This window comes from Lytechinus variegatus, chromosome 10, assembly GCF_018143015.1.
Source record: "Lytechinus variegatus isolate NC3 chromosome 10, Lvar_3.0, whole genome shotgun sequence".
Taxonomy (NCBI): domain Eukaryota; kingdom Metazoa; phylum Echinodermata; class Echinoidea; order Temnopleuroida; family Toxopneustidae; genus Lytechinus; species Lytechinus variegatus.
Window position 1 is genome coordinate 35097144 of NC_054749.1, and position 21340 is coordinate 35118483.

The 21340-nt window shown below is 35.9% G+C and overlaps 1 protein-coding gene across 1 annotated transcript in view; it reads right to left on the reverse strand.

The window, feature by feature from the left end:
- The window catches only part of LOC121423004 (WD repeat-containing protein on Y chromosome-like), a 28390-nt gene extending 16455 nt beyond the window's left edge, over nucleotides 1–11935 (reverse strand). Inside the window, exons 1-4 of the mRNA XM_041618275.1 lie at nucleotides 11479–11935; nucleotides 2999–3239; nucleotides 936–1082; nucleotides 172–234 (exon numbers count right to left, since the gene is read on the reverse strand). Coding sequence (XP_041474209.1) covers nucleotides 172–234; nucleotides 936–1082; nucleotides 2999–3239; nucleotides 11479–11489 — 462 coding nt within the window. The 5' untranslated portion in view covers nucleotides 11490–11935. The remainder of the gene's footprint in view (nucleotides 1–171; nucleotides 235–935; nucleotides 1083–2998; nucleotides 3240–11478) is intronic.
- Nucleotides 11936–21340: the final 9405 nt, after the last annotated feature.

Genomic DNA, 21340 nt, shown 5'->3' on the forward strand with positions numbered 1-21340 from the left:
TTCTGAGTGTTCTTTTAAGTACATGTATATGGTATCCTGCTTTGTATTTTTGATTGGTCTGAGGTAAGTTCCGTTGATGTGACTGGTATACTCGCTCGAGTCGATAGCAGCCATGATGATTGTTGAGCAACACTGCATATATTATAGGTGAATATTGTATGATGGACGTACCTTACTCAGTGTTATATACCGACAGGGATTCTCCAGAACTATATTGCACCATACGATGTCTTGCTGCAAATCGAAAGAAAAGTTTAAACATGTTTAAGCTGATAGACTGTGTTTAAAATGATCAGTGAAAGAAAAATCACGTTGAACTAAAGAAATTCAAGTTTAGATGATAGAGGTTATAACGACCTAAATATTTTTATTTGATTACTAATCAGATGGGTTTTTTCTTAAAACAATTCTCACCCACCAAATGCTAGATCTAAGAGGCCCATTTTGTTCAAGATACAGAATAACATATCCTGCAAATTTCTTTTCATGTGGAATTTTTATATAGAAGAAAGAAAATCAGTAATTTTCACTATTTCGAGTTAGAACTCATAATCAAACAGTTTTGAAATTCTATTAATCAGAACGAGTACTATTATGACGACATTCTGTTTGAAAAAGACTAGGAAGGATACCAATTAGAATTTGAAATTCTACTGCATGTAAACTTCAACCAATCAGAAGTTCACTGGGGGTTGTATCTTTTCTTTAATGGGAGCATTTTTATTAAAAGAAATGTTTAAATTTAACTGTTAAAATCCTTGTATCTGACGGCGTCCGCAGCAAATTCATCAGCGCAAATCACTGACTATAATGTTTAATGAAATGATTTCCTGTGAGAAATGTGTGATGTGCTTTGTGGATACAGGTCCACTTCTCATCCCCGTTGCAGGCTGTGGGAAGACGAGGGATGGTTCCACAAATCTCATCACCCTTACCTTATTTTGGGCGATATGTCGTATTTTAGGCTCCTTGTTAAATACCACATTCTTCCTCAGTTTCATGTTATCATTCTCCCTGTAGTGTAGCAGCATGTACGTCACAAATTCGTTCCAATCGACCATACCATCGGCTGAAGTGTCCACCTTAATTTGGAAAAAAATATTAAAAGAACATTGGTGAAAAGTAATACATGTTATAATAAGTGACAAAAATACGAATTATTCCAAGTGGAGACATGGATAAATCAAAGTTTTAATTTCGACAGAGTGTGGACGTTATAATGTTTGATTAGACCTGAAAATACAGATCTTGCTTGATATCAACAAATCATATGTCTCTTTTATTTTACGTTTGGGGAGGGAAGGGGGAGGGGTCAAAAGAAAGCCATTTGATAGTCTCTCCCTCCCTCCGAAAAGAAGCACCGATATCAGTGAGACTTAGATAGCACATTAGGGCTACAACTGAAAAAAAATGAGACAAATGAGTGTAAGAAAGATCGAAGATGTGTGTGAAAGAGAGAGATGTGGAGAGAGAGAGAGAGAGGGGGGGGGGTGCAAAGAAGGAGGGCAAAATAGAAAGAATAAGAAAGAAATGAGAGGGGATAGAGAGGAGGGAAACTGACATACAGAGAGAGAGATAGAACGAGGGAACGAAAAAGGGAGAGAGCGAAAAAATTAATGGTGACCTAATTAAACACAATACTATTATTAATAGTGTCTGATTTCATAATTAGATGCCCATCCTATCTCCTTTCCGATAGAGAGTATATAAAACAAAATATTGAATGTATCGATTCCTCCCGAACGATATTGCTTGTCCTCATATCAGTTCTATATTTGAGGTGAAGGCCATTTGCTATTTGAGATGGTGACCAAAGGCTACAGAGCATTGGTGCATGTTTTATCACTCAACATAAAAAAAATCAAGTACGAAAAGATCAATTTGTAAAGAAAAATATATGTAGGCCCTATCCTACACATCACCATTATTTTCGGTGAAGAGAACATAGGATAATTTAAGAATTTACAGTACAATAATAAGCATATAAGAGCATATAATTCGTATTTCAGCCTTTGCCTGCGATTAATTCATTTGATAAACCATTCCAATTCATTTCAAATGATAATCAGAAAAATATTGCTTTATCAGAATTTTATTGGCGAGCTCGTTTATACTTCTCAACGATGCTGGTTTTGCAATCACATCCCATGGATATCGTTTTTAGATGTACCAAAACCACATGCATGAACAGTGATCCCAAATTAAATATTGAGAGTATAATGTGGCAAAAGCATATATGCCATTTCTAATTTTGCGCGGTTTTTTGAGCATGAATCGAATTTTATTACCATCGAACGCTCGGTTGCTTTGTAAAGACCGTTCCTATGGCGACGTGTGCAAAACGTGCATCTTTGCCGATGGTTAACAATAGTACAAACAGAAAATTCACTGTTAATGTTTTATTCATATAGCTGAAATTAAAGAGCAGACAAATCACCGTGACATTTAGGAGACAACTGAACAGTATTTCGCAAATAGTAAGCACTTCCTTTCCTATTACTTTCATAGCCGACGGTGATCTTTTCTGAGATATAAAGTAGAATTGGCATTTTATTGACTATTCAATAACGAAAGGTTCAAAGTCAAATTAAGCCAACTAATCTTTGACAGACATCTGTAATATTGATAGATGTTTGAATAAGTGCCTCGACAGATAACTATAAATATTTACATTAAGAATCTCTATTTTGCTTCAGTAAGTGGTACAAGATCTGCCAAAATTAAGATATAACAAGAGAAGAGGGAGGAGTGTTACAGCACATTTTGGTAAGTTACAAAAGTAAAGAAATCAACGAAGAATACAAAAGGGAGAGAAAAAAGGGATATCTGAATAAACAAAAATCATCTGAAGGGCAGCCGAAAGGAAGCGTTTTGGGGAAAACAATTTCATGCAAAGAAAAGAAAGAACAAAGAAAAAGTTTATGAATAATGAGTACGAATGAAAAAAAAACCCACAAATGCTCCTAAACAAAAAGAGGAGACAGTACTGATACTTCACCTTTGCAAAGAGTGCTTCAAGGTGAGCGTCCCAATCCGACGATTTAAGCAGACTTCTGACCATGTTTTTAAACTCTCCAAGAGTCACATTTCCCGCCTCTCTTCTGATAATACGACCAGGGGAATAGGTACCATCATCTGGCATCTCATCAGTCGGCTGGTGGACAGCAAACTCCGACATGAGCTGCTTGAGGTGCTCTAAGTTGAGTTGATCCTCGAAAAGGATCACCCCGTTACCCTCCCTTAGTAGAAAAAGAAAAAATAGGATTAAAAAAAACACGATGAAGGGCGATGCATGATCATAATGGTTGCGTAATGAAACGAAAATTATACAGGCTGACATACAACAAAAACTGTGGTGTTAACCGGTGTACATAGAGGACCACACCAGTTATTTTACATCGGTGTTAAATTGGTGGTGTTAGTTTTACACCTATAGGTGTTATAACAATACCTTTGGTTGTTAGATTTACACTCTTTGGTGTTATGTTCAATCTTTAGGGTGTAATTTTAACACCTCAGGGTGTGGTCCTCTATTAACACCAATTGGTGTCAGTTTTAACACCACAGTTTTTACAGTGTACATGTACTAATACAATGGAGGTGTTACTTAAACCCCATTCCGACTGTATATTTAATTAAACTCTAGTTTTCAGGTATCATTTTCAGTCTGGGCAACCCTTTAATGCCCGGATCAGGCAAGTATACATTGTATTCACCGGATGTTATCAATTTTCACTCATTGACTATGATCGCCAATCAACGACCATAGTTTAATTAAGGAGCTTGGTTTAATTAACCCACGTCTCTTCATACTAGTAGAAAGCGAAGAAACTTGGTACTGATAAATTACTACTCCGAAAACATTGCTGTACTGCCAACCACCATTGCTAACTCAAATGGGACCGTTTCCACCTACTGAACTATAATTGGAGAACAACCTATTATCATTCATTTATTTATATAGTTTACCTATAAAAAAAGGTAGATCAAACAGCAAAAAAAAAACTTTCATTGGGGCCCTATTAAACGTTCAGCTCTGGTCTATGTATTCTACACAAGCTGCGAAAGCTATTCCCTTGAATAACTATTAACGAGTATTATAAAGGCGCTAATTGATATACGCTTATGGTATATATGGCACTATATTTAGAAGAAATTTCGAATGATTTGATAAGAAGACAATAATAGACAATTATTTAGCGTTTTATATGGATATATTGATGTAACTATGTTTGGATGAATTCAAAATTTGTTTTTACTGAAAAAATTTGACGATTATTTTTAACCGAAACCATGTTAAAAATCGGGCATTATTATGTTTTGATCAAGACCGCCATCTTTGCGCAATGCGATTAATAACAAAGTAGCTACCTTTTTATAATGGTTTGATCAATCGACAAATTGAGATCAAAGATCTATGTCTTAAAATTTATTTCTCTCGCGGACATTTCAACTTATGGTGAAACAGAAGACCTAACGATCAAGTATCATTTCTCGACCAATGACAATGCTTGCAAAGGACGCTCTGTTGCCAAGAGATGCCATACAGTCACAGAGAACCATTAGGTCAATTCTCTTCGAGTTTTAAATTCAAGATGAGAGTGCCAATTGCCTTCAAGATGTCCGTCTGTATGACATCAAGTGGTACATAAGCAAACACTCTTACTCCTATGGTAAACATATCACCCGTCTTCACAAGCCAAGGCGCCTTGGACACGCCGCCATTTTGATTTGGTTGGTTTCACCCTGCTTTATTTGCATGGTATACATTGTATGAGATAGTGCGAAGTGGAAGACAAGGGGCTTTATGTCACTAAAACTCGCTTGGTCATGCATTGAAATACCGACTTTAGACAATATTTGTTGTGCACTCGACGAGGCAATTTGTGCTATGAGCTTCTTAGGGCATTTACTGGTCTTACGGCGTTGTACACACTTTTCAGTTGTGATGACCAATTGCACGTGAATAGCGAATGTTACCACGATTTTGAAGGGTATGCCCTCATATTGTTGGATAACCTTACAATTTATTTTAAAACCAAACTAATCGCTGATTTAAGGGGATGATAGGTTGAAGAGGGGAAATATTTCTATACCTATAAAACAATTGTTCCGAAACCAAATCTCAAATTTCCCCCAAGTTTAATATTCAAGTGGCATTTATTGGAATTTTCATATTATCTTTAAACGAAAGTTCACCCTCCAGCAAGACTAAATTAGTCCTATTGACCATGAACATGAGTAATAATCTAGGACCTCTGTGGTCTATGTAAAAATGAATTAAATCAAGAGTGCCAGCGCGAAGCGCAAGGGGATTTTTTCAAGAGGGGTAGATGATTTTGTCATGAATATTGACCAATGACCGACCTATGAGTTGATTTTTTTTAGCATCCACAATGCAGAACTGGGACCGTTTCATGAAAGCTGTCAGCACCGACAAGTTGTCTTTCTCCGACAGTTACCATAGTAACTGTCAGAGGCAGGCCAGTTCCTTTCAGCCAATCAAAACTAAGGATTTCACTGAAATTGTCAGCACTGACAATTTAATCAGTGCTGACAATTTTCATGAAACTCCCACCGGTATATATTTTAAGACGCTAATTTATAAACTTTGATCGGCCTGCATGGGTTTGGTGAGTATGACTACTACACAACTCCCATATGATGTTGACGATCAATACATACTATCTACTGCAATGTTCCATGCTTGAAGTGAATGCGATGTGAAAAGGAGGCTAAACGACAATTCAAATGATAAAGCACCAGCCTGGTTATTGCAATAGGGCATACAACAATTAAGATTCGACAATGATGAACATACATAACCATCAGTCAGATGAAAAAAAATCAAAAGAATAGAGTGATATGTATCATTGATGTTTGTTATGCCAAAGTCACACACGGGACCGACCCCAGACTAATCAAAAATAAATTTCAATTTACAATCGGTCGGTTTGTTGGTATAAATATGATGTTAATTAAGTCACTTCAACTGTCAAAGATAGATAAATACAATTTTGATGAAACCAAAGAAATGTTCGATGGCTTTTTAGTAAACACACTATCATATGTAGTGGTTGAAAATTGACATAAATCTGATCTGAAAGGAAAATTAAGAGAAATATCAAGTCCCACTCAGACATTTTGAAAAAAAAGTTGAACGAGGAAGTAATATGAAAACAAGTTTGGGACTTCAATGAATTACGAGTTACATGGACGTATCTTTAAAGAAATTGTTATTTTTTAATTAAATTCTTTAGATTTATCTATTCCGTGCCTTTCGAATAATAAATGAACTGTTACTGCGCTAGCACGATAAGCGTCTATGGGCTGTGTATGGCTCAATAAGACACACCACTATTATTATCGATCTCCAAATTAAATATCTCCAGTAAAACTTGATATCTACGGAAGATATGAATCAAGTATCCATGGCAACCATGCCAATCATACACAAAAGTGGGCCTAGAAGAAAAAATCTTCTTCCATTTCAAATTTCGCGATTTAGGAAGTATTTAGCTATAAGTTCTACACTGTAAAAGCTGCAGTGTTAAAACTGACACCAATTGGTGTTAATAGAGGATAACACCCTGAGGTGTTAAAATTACACCCTATAGAGATTAAACGTAACACCAAAGAGTGTAAATGTAAAACGAAAGGTGATGTAATAACACCTATAAGTGTAAAACTAACACCACCAATTTAACACCGGTGTAATATAACTGGTGTGGTCCTCTATGTACACCGGTTAACACCACAGTTTTTGCTGTGTACGATTAAAATGCAGTTGAGAATTCAAAAGCAGGCAATGTGTCCATTGTGTGACAATTTGCCCCAAACATGTTAGATGGGGAGGGAGTGTTGTTGCTATTGTTTTTTAAATATATTATATTAACATGATTAACGACACTCTCATTACAAAATATATACGCACCAATCAAAATTCTATTTTCTCACTCAACGGTACTTATTTTTATTTTATACAATAGATAAGGCCCTATAATAATTAAGAGATAAATTTTGTGTTGCCTCGTTCTCCTATTCATAGCGATCCAATGAACCTTCCCGTCCTTATTTGACCATACAAACGACTGATACCGACCAGCTCACATCCCTGGTATAATCAGGGGCCCGTTGCAGAAAGAGTTGCAATCGATCGCAACTCTAAAAATCATGCGCAACTTGATTTTCAACCAATCAACAGCGCGCATTTGGGACTTGCGTTTGATTTTTTGACTTGCGTTTAAACGCAACTCTTTCTGCAACAGGCCCCTGAGAGTTTAAACTGATTAACAACTGGTTCTATTCTTACTTTAAGAATGGCCGTCCTTGTTCTGGTTTTCTCTGGATACTAATGATACTTGATCCTCCATGGTTATTTTTACCCTCAAATCCGATCAACTGTGATGTTATACAGGAATTTCACTGGTTTTCTCTTTCAATTTGGGTCCGTTATATACCCAGCTCCCATAAAATGCTAATTGACGTAAAGCACATGCGGGGTGCATTGCTAGTCGGTGATTTCCACTGCATATCATTGCATCTGATTGAATGTTGACAAAATCAGTCAGTAAAAATTACCTACAAAACTTTTAACGACAAACTTCAATGTGCAAGAAAATATGAACCACTCTTCTAACTTGGCGACAATATTAAATGGGTGGGAAATTAAGGGCACATTTTATTATCGAGTATATTATCTTCTGTCACAAATCACATCACTTTTGTGGCGCCCAGATTCAATGATTCAATCTAAATCGGTGCAATTTTCTATTAACGACCTTGGAAAAAAAATACAGCTTAAATCTGGATCCGAAAGCAGCGATGGCAAACTTGATCTAAAGAGTAATTTAATCGTCCAATTTCGAGAATGAAATAAGCTTCCTAGATTTAAGGAGATTGAGTTTTGCCGAAATCAATTTATTATGAAAAAAAATGTGTTTTGTGTGTGTCATTATCATGATTATGTATAGGAGCGACCGCCGATGGACAAATATAGATTTCTTATAAAATACGGACGATTATGCATGTATGATGCCGCTTTTGCAATTTATTGATGTCTGACTGTTGATTAATTTCTGATGAGTATTGACTGCAATATTGATAATGGATACACAATGATGAGCTATGGTGGTATATAGTTCTATATGTTAGCTAATTAGCGATATAAATTAAAGGCCTATCTATTCGATTGACTTCAGGAATTAACAGTCATCTTTTTCAAGCACGTTTTTTTTCTCCGAATTTTGATTTACAATTATAATCATAGCTAATTGATATAATCTAACCATCGATGCCATAGGATGCAGTGTACATTCAATGTATTTGTTAATGTGGTTGTATGTAAATTGAACCACGTTTCTGGATGTTGTAGAAAAGGGGATGATGGATAAAATATTTTCATGAATAATATCAATTAAAAGACAATGGATACTTAGTTTCAGGCTGAAATCAGCCTATTACTTACTTTTTTGTATGATATTATTTCCTCTCTCAAATTTAATCAATGTTATACTATAGTTATACGTATAGTGATTTTCAGTGGAAGGGGAAAGATGGAAATAAATTTCAACAAAATTAAAGTTTAATTTTAGTCTAATCCAACGATGTTGTAGGACTAAGCCTGTTCATCGATCAAAGCAGAATGTCCATTGCGCTCCCCTTCAGACAAAATTAGATGCACTACTTGTGATGGCAGGGAGGAATGGCAGGGGTATCGTGATTTAAATAAGGGCAAGTCCGTGAAATAATCAACCTTAATTTTTGCACGTCCGACCCCCGTTTTTATCAAGTGATACTGAGAAAAACTGTCACTTAAATGTATACTTTCTACTCATCGCCTAGTGATTAATAAATTAATTTATTTATTCCAGTTTTATTTACACGGGGTAGCCCTTTCAGTTATAGAATTGAATTACAAAGAGGCCCTGAAATTTTAACTAACAACTCACAACTAGGGAAATCCATATTGATGACCAGTTCCTATGCAAGGATAATTTCCGTTTAAAAAAAAAGAACCCAGTTATATATAATGCAGTGGATATACTATTTCATAACACTGAAGTGGTTCAAGGTCAGCAAGTCAAAACACGGTTGTTGGATATCAAAGCAAAAGTGGCGTTCAGTATCAATCTATCACCGATTAAAGTGCAGACTTTACCGGTTTGACAGATAGGAACATTCTCTGTCTGTACTCTTTATGCACTGTGAGATATGATCATTACTATAATATGGCCGTAATTCTCTTGATTTATTTGTAATTTTGTGTTGAATAACAGGGGCCGCGGAACGGTTTTCAAAGTGGGGATGACCATGCAAAAAATCACAATTATTTTGTCATTTTTACTTTTTGTACAAGGTGTTTGAAAAAAAAAGTGGAGGGCTGAGGCCCCCCCCCCCCGCTTCCGCGGCTCCTGACTATAATCATGTTGTTATACATCTATTCTTAATAAATACTTAATCATTAAAAAAAAGATCGGTGAGATAGAAAGTTGAGAAGAAACAAATATTCATGATATTAGTCACACCGAAGGAACAGAATCCAAAGTTGTCAGTGAGATACAATCGATTAGTGCGATCTGGGGCCCGTTGCAGAAAGAGTTGCAATCAATCGCAACTCTAAAAATCATGCGCAACTTGATTTTCAACCAATCAACGGCGCGCATTTGGGACTTGCGATTGATTTTTTAGACTTGCGTTCAAACACAACTCTTTCTGCAACGGACCCCTTGGCTTGTGGGATGGATGTAGCCATGGAGTACACTCAAAACTGCGGTGTTAAAACTGACACCAATTTGTGTTAATAGAGGACCATACCCTGAGGTGTTAAAATTGCACCCTAGAGATTAAACATAACACCAATGAGTGTAAATGTAACAACAAAAGGTGTTGTAATAACACCCATAGGTGTAAAACTAACACCAACAATTTAACACCGGTGTAAAATAACTGTTGTGGTCCTCTATGTACACCGGTCAACACCACAGTTTTTGCTGTGTATGATCCACGGTGTAACCAATTTATAAGGCTTCTTGGTTCAACAAATGGAGAAAGAGAGAGAGAGAGAGAAAAAAAGAGTTCAGAAACAATGACTCTACCTCGATAGAAAAAAAACGCACGTCGACCATGTAAGACAAATCAAGACAACTCGAATTTGAAATATAATAGACAACTGGGACAAAATCAGACACTTACTATCACTGAACAAGATCAAATCCAAAGACAATAACTAAAGCATACAAATCAAAATCTAAACACGATTTTGAAGTTCACACAGTTCTCAATATTTGTTAGAGGTAAAATACTGCAACAAAAGTGGTAGAAATGTCTTCCATGTGTGTTTTGGGGTTTAGAATTGCACTAGGCTTTGGAAACTATAAAGCACTTGTTACAAGTCAACGTATGTGTCTTCAGTGTAAAGAAATACAGTTTGTTTTTATCATGTAAATAAAAATGATGACTACTGTATATTAAGATGATGTCCATCAATTTATCTTCTTTCTATATCGTTTATCCATTTATCAATACCAGCTATAATGGGACTTTATCATCAGAGAAAATGTGCAGCTATGTGATATGCAACTTTGTTCAAGTATTTGCATTATCAATTTCGTCATTAGTCCGTATCATGTTATGTAGTCATCGTTTCACCACTATAAAGCAATTTGCTACCAACAATAAAAATGTTCAGTTAAATGTATTTTGTTTATCTCGTAAAATACATCCATATCACTAAACTTTTTTGCTCTGTCCAGAATCACCCGTAACTTAGCAACAATGCTTGGTTATTTCATGAAGCCCGGCGTGTAAATGTCTTTAAAATACCCCCTTTGATTGAAAACACGAGAGAGTTTGTACAAAGTGATGCCCCAGGAGACACCGAGGTGAATGAAAGTGATGGTGAGCATCTCTTTTAGGTCTAGGAATAAACATCTCAGTTCTATGTTTTCAGTTTGCATAACAACATTCTAAAGAGGAGCTTATAATGTCAACGAGAAGGAAAGATTTAATCAAAAGTTTGATAAACAAGTTTAGCCTATCGCTTCCTGCACTCGAGAGTGTTTGTTTACCAGGGGGAAATAATTTTGTTACAAAAACAAGTTAGGAAAAAAAGGAAACTAAAATATAAAAAATATGTGTCACTGATGACTCTCTAAAAGATTAGAATTGCCAAACAAACTTATTAATCTCATATCCTACGCAATGTCTACTAAAATCACTTAGTTACAATATGAAGATTTGTTTAAGAATTTGAAATAAATAGTTATGAAGACTCTTGATAATTAGGTTGTTTTCAGGCAGTCGATTATAGATGGTGTGTGAAAAAAATCACATCTTAGATCATATTTTGTAAATACTCATTCGGATGATCAGATTGTCATTACAGAAAAAAACAAGCGTATTAAACAATCAATTCGAATCCATGTTAATTTCAAAATGACATTGGAATGGGGGATATAGAATGGAAAATATACTTACTCTGTATCCATCTTAGACGTGATTTGAATGCTTTCTCATTCGTTTCTCATCAGTTGCTAAGAAGCCTCACTTGTTGTCTCCTCTACCCCGGAGATTCGGCTCGTATTCCAATCATCAAATCACTCGACACCCTTCCTCTATCCTTCTATAGTTTTAATGTTTCACAACAAACACCAGAGCAGACGATAAGGTGACGTTTATTCACACGGCGGGAAAGTCAAGGCGCCATTTCAAACGCCATTACCATAGCAACTGCTTCTCATATTCATTATCCATTTATCCAAAAAGCTCTTTATGGTCGATCTTCGAGTTCATTTTGGAGTTTATTTGTGAGATCCGTAAATTGAGTTGGTTATGAAGACGCAGGGCGAATAACTATTGTCCTTTATGGTGATTTAGTTCTACTCCAAATCCAATAATTTTTTTTTCGGAAATATTAATATCTATAGAAGAAGAAAGTAACCCTGTGAATAAGTAATATTCATTTGACTGATCAGTTCAGTTCCTTACACGATAATACTGCTATCGTGCAATGTCGTGGGTTCCATGGAGATTTGCGAATCATCACATATGTCCTTACACTAATCAAAGTGCCCCGAATTCTGATAATTTCATTTCTTTATCAGGGTGCCCTCTCTCAAGCCCAAGACATGCCGTTTCTGTCATGTCCCATGCCCTATACAAGAAGACCATGACATGTTAATTCCATTCTCCTGTACTTCGTAGATGATGATCCCGTTGATACTCACTTTCGAGCTGTAAAAGAAAAAGAGTGAGAAAAGACAAAACAATATAATTTGTTTCCTACTCACATTGTTACAGTTTCAAGATTTCAATAAACACACTTATTATATTTAGGAATTTGTATTTTTATTTATTTTTTTTATATTCTTTAAAATGACCTGTTCTTATCACCTTACTACCTAGAAAACAACATGCATTAGTTAGTATTCTGTTTATATCTACTTCAAATTTGCTGGTAAGTTGAGGATATCATTTAACTAACTTTTTATTCATTTTTCAGATTGACAAGAATAGTGGATACTTTGATGTAAGATACGTCTCCAAATCCTGATCGTGTTAGTCATCAATCTACCAGTATTTAGTTTCATATTTTTACATGTTTCGTTTCAAGAAAATTACTATGCATGTTTAGAAGGGATTTCACCTTTTCAAATGCAAACACGATTTTAAGGTAAAATGAGTTTGATAGTTTTGGTTTTCATATACTTCAATGTAGAGCAGAAACGTGTTATCGCTTTACACTTCGGCTGTAATTTTGAAATGCATTAAAACGCCGCCTTGCATTGTCAAAACGTGCTCTCAACGGGTGAAAAAAGGACCTATTATTGGCAAAACGATCAATTATTCAAACAAGTGAAGCGGTAGATTGTATTGCCATGCCTCCAACGTTATTTGTTCCAAGGAAAAATATCCTGTGTCTTCATGTGATTTAGAATTTTCGCTTCAAACATGAAAAACGCAATATATGTTTTAAAAAAAATATATAAATGGGAAGTATCTTCTCGTGGGTTTCCAACAAAAACCCGTCTTTCGGATGGTGACGTTAAAGGTCAGTCCCAGACGTAAATAATCAAATCTGATTGATGCACGTCTGACAAAACTCAAATACACAGACACACACGTCACTCACTCTCTATTTCGTTTGTATTCTATTATATGAAATATGAAAATTTTTAATTTTCTCCTCATTGGAAGGTGAAATAAGTATTCTTCCTCCATCAAAATGGGGAATTACAATTGTTCTAACATTTTATGGCTCAGTAAAACTGGTCCTTATTGTTAAATCTGTAAAAATTGAAATATTGTATAATTCAAACAATAAAAAACAACAGAAATAGTGAGTGAGGGACATCATCGATTTGCGTGTTGCCGAGTTGCGCATATAACTGTTTTGTGAAAAATAAGCGAAACTTTAAAATGTCATAACTTTCTTATTTTACATCCGATTTTGATGAAATTTCAACGCCATTCTTGTCAATTAACTTTTACTCCATTTGGATGGAGACCAATCCGAATCGAGTGATATAAGAGAAATGTAATAGTTTAATTTGATTTATGTTGAAGTGTTTCTTATTTAACGAATCGACTTACTCATTCCCTTTTTCAAAGCAAATCCTTTCCTGCGTACGATATAAAATTCGTTCCTCAAACTGCAATGAAAGGAATATCAATATAATCTAATTCGATGTATGACTCGAAAAGAGATTTATCATCTTTTAAGGAGAAAATGAAAAAAATAAACGCATTCGAAACGGGCGCATACATTCGTATTTCCGAAGGTTTGTAATTCCGAAGGTTCGTTAGTCCGAAAACGAAATGAGGTTCGTAATTCCGAAGGTTCGTTAGTCCTAACACGAAGTGAGGTTCGTAATTCCGAATGTTCGTTAATCCGAAGACGAAGTGAGGTTCGTAATTCCGAAGGTTCGTCAGTCTGAAAACGAAATGATTAAAGAACATTATTTAGTTTTCGGACTAACGAACCATATTTCGTTTTCGGTTAATTCAACTAACCTTCGGAACATCGAACCTTATTTCGTTTTCGGATTATCGAACCTTCGGAATAACGCCACAAATGTTCGGATTAACGAACTCTTTTACGTGTTCGGATTAACGAACCCTTTTACGTGTTCGGATTAACGAACCCTTTTACGTTTTCGGATTAACGAACATCGAGGTATAGGCAAATTTACGTGTTTCGGAATTACGAAACTTCGGAATAAAGAACCTTCGGAATTACGAAGTGTAACCGAGACGGGCAGGGGTGGGTGAGTGGTATGCAAAACAGTTCATATTTGAGCTTTCACGTTTGATGTTTGATCAGTGAGGTGGCTTTAAGGAGCTTAGCATTGCCCATCTCTTACACGTTCAGAAATGACAAAAAAAGGCGATGAGACATTTTAAGAACTTAAGTAAACCATGAGTTGTTAAGACTACACGAGTTTGTTATGTAGCAAATAAAGTACGAGTGTAATATGTTCATGGGATATATATCGCGCTTTATGTTAAAACCTTGAAGGAAAATATCGATTGATTGAATACATATCGAATGATCTGTCATCCTTTTTGTCTTTTCCAAAGTTTCAAACAATAAAAGTAAGCAAGCAAACGAACAAAAAATATTCAACTACACATAGATGAATAGTATAGGAACAGAACCCTTTCCCTTTAAAGGTGTGTTGGTACGTGTTTTCACATAATCAATTCTTGGAAAGCATTCGCATTATCCGTTCCAACAAAATGCGAGGAAAAGCATCAGTTGCTTTACTTGCTTAAGGACTTACGCAAAAAAAATATATTGATCATTATTTTAATCACAAACTGTTAACAGATGTGACATCAACCGCCAGTAAACTTAGGTTCAACAAAATAGTATGCAGTTTTGTCAATAATTTTAAACATGACTGAAATTCATTATATTTCCTGCTACAAGTTTATTGTTTTGCTAATGCTGAAATGACAGGACTAAAAATATAAAACTGACAGAGTTTAACTACAGTCTCATTTCCCATATGGCGGCCGTACGGCGAGTCGAATACATCCGTTATATTAATTTTTCCTCAAACCACCTATATCATAGTATATGTATAATCGCCGTACGGCCGCCGTAGAGCAAATGTGACTGAGGTATAACTCTATTACATAACGTTAATACTACTACTACTACTACTACTATTACACTGTAAAAATGAAGTGCTATAGCGATTACAATGCTTCTTTAGTGGCTGAACTATATACGACTACTTATTTTCTAGTTCAAATCTGAACTAGAAAATCAGCACTCGTATAGTGCAGTCACTATAATAAGCAATGTAAATGCTATAGCACTTCATTTTTTTTACAGTGTACTATACCACTACTGCTTCTACTTCTTTTACTACGTAGCATCGTCATCACCACCGCCACAACCACCATCAATACCACCACCACCACCACCGTCACCAGCACCACTACCATCATCATAACCATCATCATCATCATCATCATCATTATCATCACCATCACCATCATCACCATCATCATCATCATCACCATCATCATCATCATCATTACCACCACCACCATCATCATAATCATCAGCATCACCACCACCACCACCACCGTCACCAGCACCACTACCATCATCATAACCATCATCATCATCATCATCATCATCACCATCATCATCATCATCATTATCATCATCATCACCATCATCACCATCATCATCATCATCATCACCATCATCCTCATCATCACCACCACTACCACCACCATCATCATCATCATTATTGTCATCATCATCATTATTATCATCATCATCATCATCGTCATCATCATCATCATCATCAAATACTGATAACATAACAACACTAGTAATGGTAATGACAACACCAAAGCAAGAAGAAAATGGGGTTTATTTTCAACAATAATATTCCCTTTCGTTCATCGTTTCTCTTCCACCACCTAGTAGGTTCTTTTTTCTTCTTCTTCTCAAATATTTTTTTTATTACCATTATTATTCTTTATTCGTCGTTTATAGGGGAAGGGGGGGGGTTAAGTGTAGCTAAGGGTCTGCTTTTAAGTTGTGTGTATTTTTTTTAAATTAATATAACTTCCTCATTAATCAGTTTGATTGAAGAGTGTGGTAAACGAGGGAGGAAAAAAAAATCTTGTATAACTTGAGTTTTATATACAGATTATGAGTGTATTTCCGTAATTCAGCTAATAGAGATTTTTGTTGTTGTTGTACCCGGATTCTGTTCTGTACTTATCCCTTCATGATTATAAGTTGTTAAAGAAATATGAGCAGATTGATTCTAAGTTTACATTTGAAATTCATTCCTTTTCTTACCATGTTAAAAGGTTTATGTGTAAACTTGAAACAATTATGTTAATGATGTCATGTTATATTCATTTTTACATGTGATATGAGTAAGAAATAAAATATGATTTATAACAAAAAATTAATGCGTTTGCTTTACACACACCGCAAAATTCGGTGCTAATTTAACACCAATCCGTCATCTACAAACGAAAGCACCGGGATGTATTGACACAACACCAGCTTGGCGTTGAGCTGAGCAACAATCAATGTTAGAACAGCATTGGCTCAAATTGCTAATGTTTAAAAACTTCTCTGGTGCTATATCTTTATATTGTAGATAGCTAACTCGGTGTTGAATTAACTCCAGTGTTTTCATGGTGTATAGGCCCCAATTTGCAGAAGACTTGATCATTACCACACGATATGCCAAGGGAAACAAAGTTTGTTTGAGAGAGCAAAGGTGTGTGATATTATCTTAAAATTTAACATGAAAACATACAAAGCGACCAAAGTTATTGCCAGACATTATCTTTGGTACATCTGTAATTGCTCGCCATGCTAACAAAATTATCTCTCTCAATAGAAATGACGATTTTATCTTTCATTTATACAAATATTAGGTTGCTGAGAGCGGTACATTAACGTACATTATATTGAAGACCATTGTTCCTTGATTCGTTCGGGTTCTAAGAATCAAGTAACAATGTACTTAACATTTTTTAATACTATAATGTCTCCTCATAATTTTGCTGAAGCACGTAATTTAAATTTAGTCATGTTGGAGGCCTAAGCCTATTAGGTATGCAAATGGGCATCGGAAAGTTTATTAGAATTATCTATTCAATATATATGCAGTTACGTAGAAAAGGCATCAATGTGTGATGCACAGTACACGATCCATTGGAGTCCAATTTTCAAAGAAATTGTAATAGCATTTGATATGAAAATTGTAACCTGTATAATTAAACCATCTAAGTCTTATTGGATTTTAGAACCTCCCTGTATTGCTGTAGGAATAAAAGCAAATTCAATTCCAGATCGTGATGAGATCGATCGGCGTCACGTCATCGGCTGAGATTTGAAGCCGATGAGAACGTTACTCCTATCATAAGGCTATATAACAAAGCAGAAATAATTTTACTTCTTGGAACTTGTAACTGTTTGTTCGAAAATCGCATCTTAGTCGGATCGTGGTGTGCGGCGGGTTAAAAAAACTAAGTTGGGTGAAATAATGTTGTTTTTTATTCTAATGTTAACCCTAGAAAAATGAAAATGCTTATAAGAGCATAATACACCTACGCTTCCCATGGCATGCTATTTGAAATATGAAATGGATATCGCGCATAGAGACATGATTTTATCATCGTTATATGCGCTATATATAAGCAATGTTTTATTATTATTATTATCGTAAAATTGTGAAAACATGCTTTCAAAATACTTACAGCTCTGGAATCTAGCCAATGGTATTTGTATCATCCATCTTGACCACGTTTTTCTTCGCTATGTTGAAAACCAGATGCAAACATCAGTATACAGGCCTACACAAGTAAACAAACATCGATTGCCCCCTTTTCAATACCAGCTAATTTTCCTTAGCGACACACTAATTGAATGATCCTTCGAGGAATGCGAATATGAACGCTCGTTGGGAGATCATCTCTCTCTCCGTTCCTGGTTTTGTCTGCACAAGTTCGCTGAAGAAACTGATCAGAACATGGAGGTATTGAATTCAGAAGAACTCTATATGCTTATTAATGTAGTCATACTCGGATAAAATCATGAAATATTCCCATCTTCTTAACTGAACTGTTTACTAGAATAACTCTCTCCACCATGGCCCTTGTATGCACTGATACGAGTGCCATCGTTGCTTCCCAGAGGAGCTGATAGTCCTTTGGGTATGAACAATAGGAATCACATTAACAGTTAGCTCTATGACAAAAGCTCACCAGTCCGTTATATCTGCTTGAGGCTGCTCCGTAGTCTGCTACGGCGAACCCCCGAAATAACGTATCTGCATGTTCGTACTTTTGCCAAAATTACCCGGCAAATTTACAATCATTACAACATATACAAAATGAATGTTTGTTATTCCATACCGCAATCACTCCCCTTTACTCGGATGTCGATGACTTCTGATGATCTGTCACAGGGGCGGATCCAGTTTTCGCCCATAGGGGGGGGGGGGGGGGCCGAAAAATATTTTCATCAACATTTTTCTCGATTGGCCGCTATAATCTGATTTTTTGGTTGGTTTTTCAGGGGGTGGTCCTAACTAAAGACTGAAGTCTTAAGTATATGTTAGTTTTTATTGTTATAAACAAGATAAGGTATCTCATGTGGTCTTAAGATATAATGCGAGCGCGAAGCGCGAGCTAAAATTCTTTGATATTTTATGTCCTTAGAACTGAAGATTCTGAGCAGTTTTTATAATCATGAACAAAGATAAGTATCAAACTAAACAATGCGAGCGCGCAGCGCGAGCTGAAAATTTTAATAACAGTGTAAATCAAACGAAATAATAAAAGCTTGATGTGCGAGCTAATTTATTGTGTGCAAATTGATTTCAGAACTGGATATATGAAGTGTCATTTAATCCTCTTGAATGAGATTCATTACACAGGCAATGCGAGCGCGAAGCGCGAGCGAAAGTTTATTTACCAATTCTTGCCGTCAGGGTCGGGCCGGCCGTTAAGGCTGTAAATTACACATCATGGGTATAATACCTCTTTCTTAGTTTTCTTTCTGTTTTCCGTAGTTTCTTTTAAGATGAAGAGTACACTTTTTTCTGCAGGTTGTCAAAAAGTAGGGGGGGGGGGGGCGGGGCCGGCTCGGCCCCCTCCTGGATCCGCGCCTGTGTCACCGTGATTGTTATGCAGACTGTAACTTTTGAAAGCGACAACGATCCCGGGAGACACTGGGGCGACACATGTGGAGACAACATTTATTAACAAGCATGCAATAAATTGGTTTGCTCTATATAGGGACCTTCTTATTCTTCTCATTGTGATTGTAATTTTGGAAGAAAAGCCCCAATTCTTTTAACAGGCGTGTAAGAGCTGATAAAATGATGAAGTGCATAATGTGTAGAATTATTTTCTTAAAACTGGGGAAGCTGTGTAATAATAGGCATCACCATTGGACCATTTCCCAAAACCGTGGCACAAATGCCACTAGATTTCTGGATATCTTGAAGGAATAATTTTATAAAGAAAAAAAAAGCATGCATACTTTGTGATAGTGACATAAGTGAGGCAAAATTGTTGAGGGAGTTGAACACCGCGTATTCAAAATAAAAGAAAAAAAGTTGCGAGCGAGCGAAAAATTGTGTTATTTCTGAGTTTGACACAATATTCAGAAATAATGTAATATCTGCATGATCTACAATGATCTATCCACTTTATTCCTATTTCTTCTTTTTTTCTTGGTCGGATTTCTTCAAAGGGAGCCTCCAACCCCCATTTCTATGCCAGTGCATCATATCAAAATACTTTAAATGACAATTATGACATTACATCTGATGTGAAATTAATTACAAACCCACCAAGTAAAGAAAAATACTGCCCTCAATTAAGACTACACATTACCCGTGGTCAGATTTAGCTCAGGGTGTTCCATTGTCCCTCAAACCATGAGACTATTGTCATGATTATTATAGCTCTATACCCAAACAATCTTCTATCTCCTCTCCCTTCGGCGAAAGTCCTCTTTAGTCCTTCTTTTCCTTGTCAAGAATACTTGGTTCATTACATTGTTTCTGCGACACCACGCAATGGTCCGGTCTATTTTCCTCTTTTCTTGATAGCCGTAAAGTCTCTTAGAAGCCTCTGGGCAGAGAGGGAGAGAGTGGTGGCGTCCTAGCAACCATGAGCAAGTGTCCTATCAAACGCCACCAGCCACCAATATTAGTGGCTAAGCTGATCATTATCATGAAGCTGTTATGTAGCTCCATGGAGGTATATATATATAAAAGGTTCATGGTGAAACGCTTGATCACAGACGACTTAACAAATTGCAATAATCATGGTAACAGTTAAAACTATTGAAATCCCTCCATCTGCATGATTGGCAAATAGTAAAATTGGGATTGTGCATTTGTTATTATAACAAGTCCCTGATTCTAGTTATGCTTACGTCATTGATTTGACCTCAGTGACGTAATGAACCAAAAGTGTAGAGAAGGCGAGATATGGTGTATCAGACGAAATTTATTTTTTTAAATGTGAGTGAGCGAGCAAATATTGACATGTTTTACAATTCTTTATGACCGATTTTGTGATAATTTTGACATAATATTCAGAGAATGATGTATCACCATTTTCTTTTTTCCCTTCAATTTTCTCTTTTTTTTTCCTGGTCCTAAAGATGGGGGGGGGGGGGGGGCGCCCTTAAAAATATGTTCGCCAACCGGGGTTCGCCACTGATGTACATGTCCGTAGAATTATAATAGTTCGCCTTACCATAGACATCGTTGCCGTTACCATTCTTCAACATTTAAAGGGAAAACTCACCCTGATAAATAAAAGTATAAAATTAAAGAAAAAATCCCTAATTAATTTGCGCAATAAAAGATAAGTCTCTTTTATCGCGCTGTAGTCTGATTTTCTTTGCCCTTTCGTTTGGATGCCTGCATCAATTTTAAACTCCAAGTTTAAGATGTGGATTTCTACTTGGATTTCAATTGACGATATGTTTATTGGAAATAAAATTAAAAACCAGCAAAGGTTATGAATTTAGTTCGTCTTTATGCGACCAGGTCCTCAAATCCCCCAAAATGCAATTTTCTAAAAATTGATGAATTTTATTTTGTATGGTTTACTAATTTCAATATCACTTTCTTTTAAAAAAAATTGTCATATTCCAAAGGAAATTGTGTAATTTATGGAATTTAATCAGTAAGAAATTTAGCATTTTGTTCCTAGGTCTAAAAACTGACCCCGAAATAAAATAGCACCCGAAAGTTGAAAGAAAACTTCTAAAGAGGTACTGAATAATTGGTATAGATGGCCAAAAGTAGGAAAGAGAAAGTAC